This window comes from Sphaeroforma arctica (genome assembly GCF_001186125.1).
Source record: "Sphaeroforma arctica JP610 unplaced genomic scaffold supercont1.5523, whole genome shotgun sequence".
NCBI classification, from domain to species: Eukaryota; class Ichthyosporea; order Ichthyophonida; genus Sphaeroforma; species Sphaeroforma arctica.
Genome location: NW_014035035.1, coordinates 1 through 1672, shown reverse-complemented (window position 1 = coordinate 1672; position 1672 = coordinate 1). Strand labels below are relative to the sequence as shown.

At 43.2% G+C, this 1672-nt stretch overlaps 1 protein-coding gene across 1 annotated transcript; it reads right to left on the bottom strand.

Annotated features, from left to right (window-relative positions):
- Window positions 1-211: 211 nt before the first annotated feature.
- SARC_15046 (hypothetical protein) lies at window positions 212-1175 on the bottom strand. The gene has a single exon (XM_014290823.1). It carries the CDS (start codon window positions 1029-1031, stop codon window positions 384-386), a length of 648 nt encoding a protein of 215 aa, XP_014146298.1. The 5' UTR covers window positions 1032-1175; the 3' UTR covers window positions 212-383.
- Between the last annotated feature and the right edge of the window lie 497 nt (window positions 1176-1672).

The following is a 1672-nucleotide window of genomic DNA, read 5'->3' as shown; positions in this document are numbered from 1 at the left end:
GTAATTTGTATGACTGGTGAGTTCAACAAACAAACACAATCAGCTTGTAGACTTTAAAAGAGAATCAATCACGAACAATTGAAAATGAACACGCATTAAGAACTGACACAACGCAAACGTGCGCAACGGAGTGCGAGAAGATGTGTGGCGAGATTGAATTTATATCGCATTAAGATGATAAGTGATAAGGAAACCTAGACAGCAGTTGATACAAATAGTGGACGTTCAGAAAACGTAGAGCAACGGGATAAGCATATCGCGTCCTACCAACGCAGAAATTCACCATAAAAACACACTTTAATTCGGCATGTAACACCATTCGTATATGTACATGAGATCTTGCTAACCTTCAGCAGCTTCGAGGGCAGCTCAACTGTACTCTCTTATAACAATCCGGCGACGGCTAGAGGTCCGACTACCAGGCAAACTGCGGGTGCCACAAAGCCCAGAAATCCCCACGGACGCACTTGCAGTTGATCTTTGAAGTCTATCTCCATGAAGTAGAAGTGCATCACACCCAGCAGCACTACCAGCATTCCTTTTACAGGGGTTAGTGGTAGGAGTCCATACTGGTACGCAGCGAGAATCATGTTACCACAAGCACCCAGGACGATGGACAGCTTCTTTTTCGCTATTAGTCGGTCCTTGGGACCCGCGGCATTCATTTGTGTGAATGCCTGGGGGAATGTAAGCAGCTCTGGAATGTTGGGACTGCCGTAGTACTTGTAGATGGAGTACATTGCATGTACCTGTAGGGATATGATCGAAACCCACAACAACTCGTCGAGGTCACAGACATGATTGAAGTGAGGCGTGAACGAGAAGGCCAGACAAGTGATACCTGCCAGTGATATGACTTTGTTCCACTGTACAAGCGTGTGGTCGATGCTTTTGCGTACAAAGAGGACGTCGAGAAGGTCACCCAGCACGAGCGTCTTAGCCGTTTTCGAGTATGCTGTGTAGAATAAGAGATACGATATGGTAACGAGTGTGTAGCACGTGATGCCTGACATGGCTCTGGCAATAGACATAGTGCGTACTCTAGTTTCCTTGTTGCTTTCGCTCTCACAAGTTGTGTATTATTATTTGCGCTTATGAGCTGGTTTCAGTGGTTTGATAGCAATTTGCCAATACGTTCCCCACTTCTCCGGAAGGGGATCAGTGCCTCAGCCCTCATCAGATCAGGGCGCCGCAGGTGTATACTAAAAAGTACAATTCTATAATAGAGAACATTTTGTACATATTAGGCGGAAAGTAATTAATACCAGCAGGCAGCAGCAGCAGCAGAAGCAGCAGCAGCAGCAGGAGGCGCCAGGCAGAAGTCAGGAACTCAAGACTCAAGCGGAGCCGATCACTAGAGCATATATTGTGCTCCTGCCCAATGGATAATGAGCTCAATGCTGCGTGGTGGTTTATGTTTTCTAAGAAAAACAAACCGAACCAATCAACATAAAAGAAAAATGGTCTTCTGAAAATAAAACAAAACAAAAAAACAAAAAAAGACATATCTATAGCATTGTTTTTTCTCGCTATTTTTATAACATATAGCCTGTAGAGAGAATTTATAGCATTTATTAGACTATGGTTCTATTTTACATATTTTTAGTAGGCATAGGCGCATAGCCTTCTGTTTACATTTCATATTTTACATATTAAAAAAAAATAGAATTAT

Excerpts from the sequence above, each read along its gene's own strand:
- SARC_15046 (XM_014290823.1), bottom strand. The coding sequence starts at position 1,031 with ATGTCTATTGCCAGAGCCATGTCAGGCATCACGTGCTACACACTCGTT.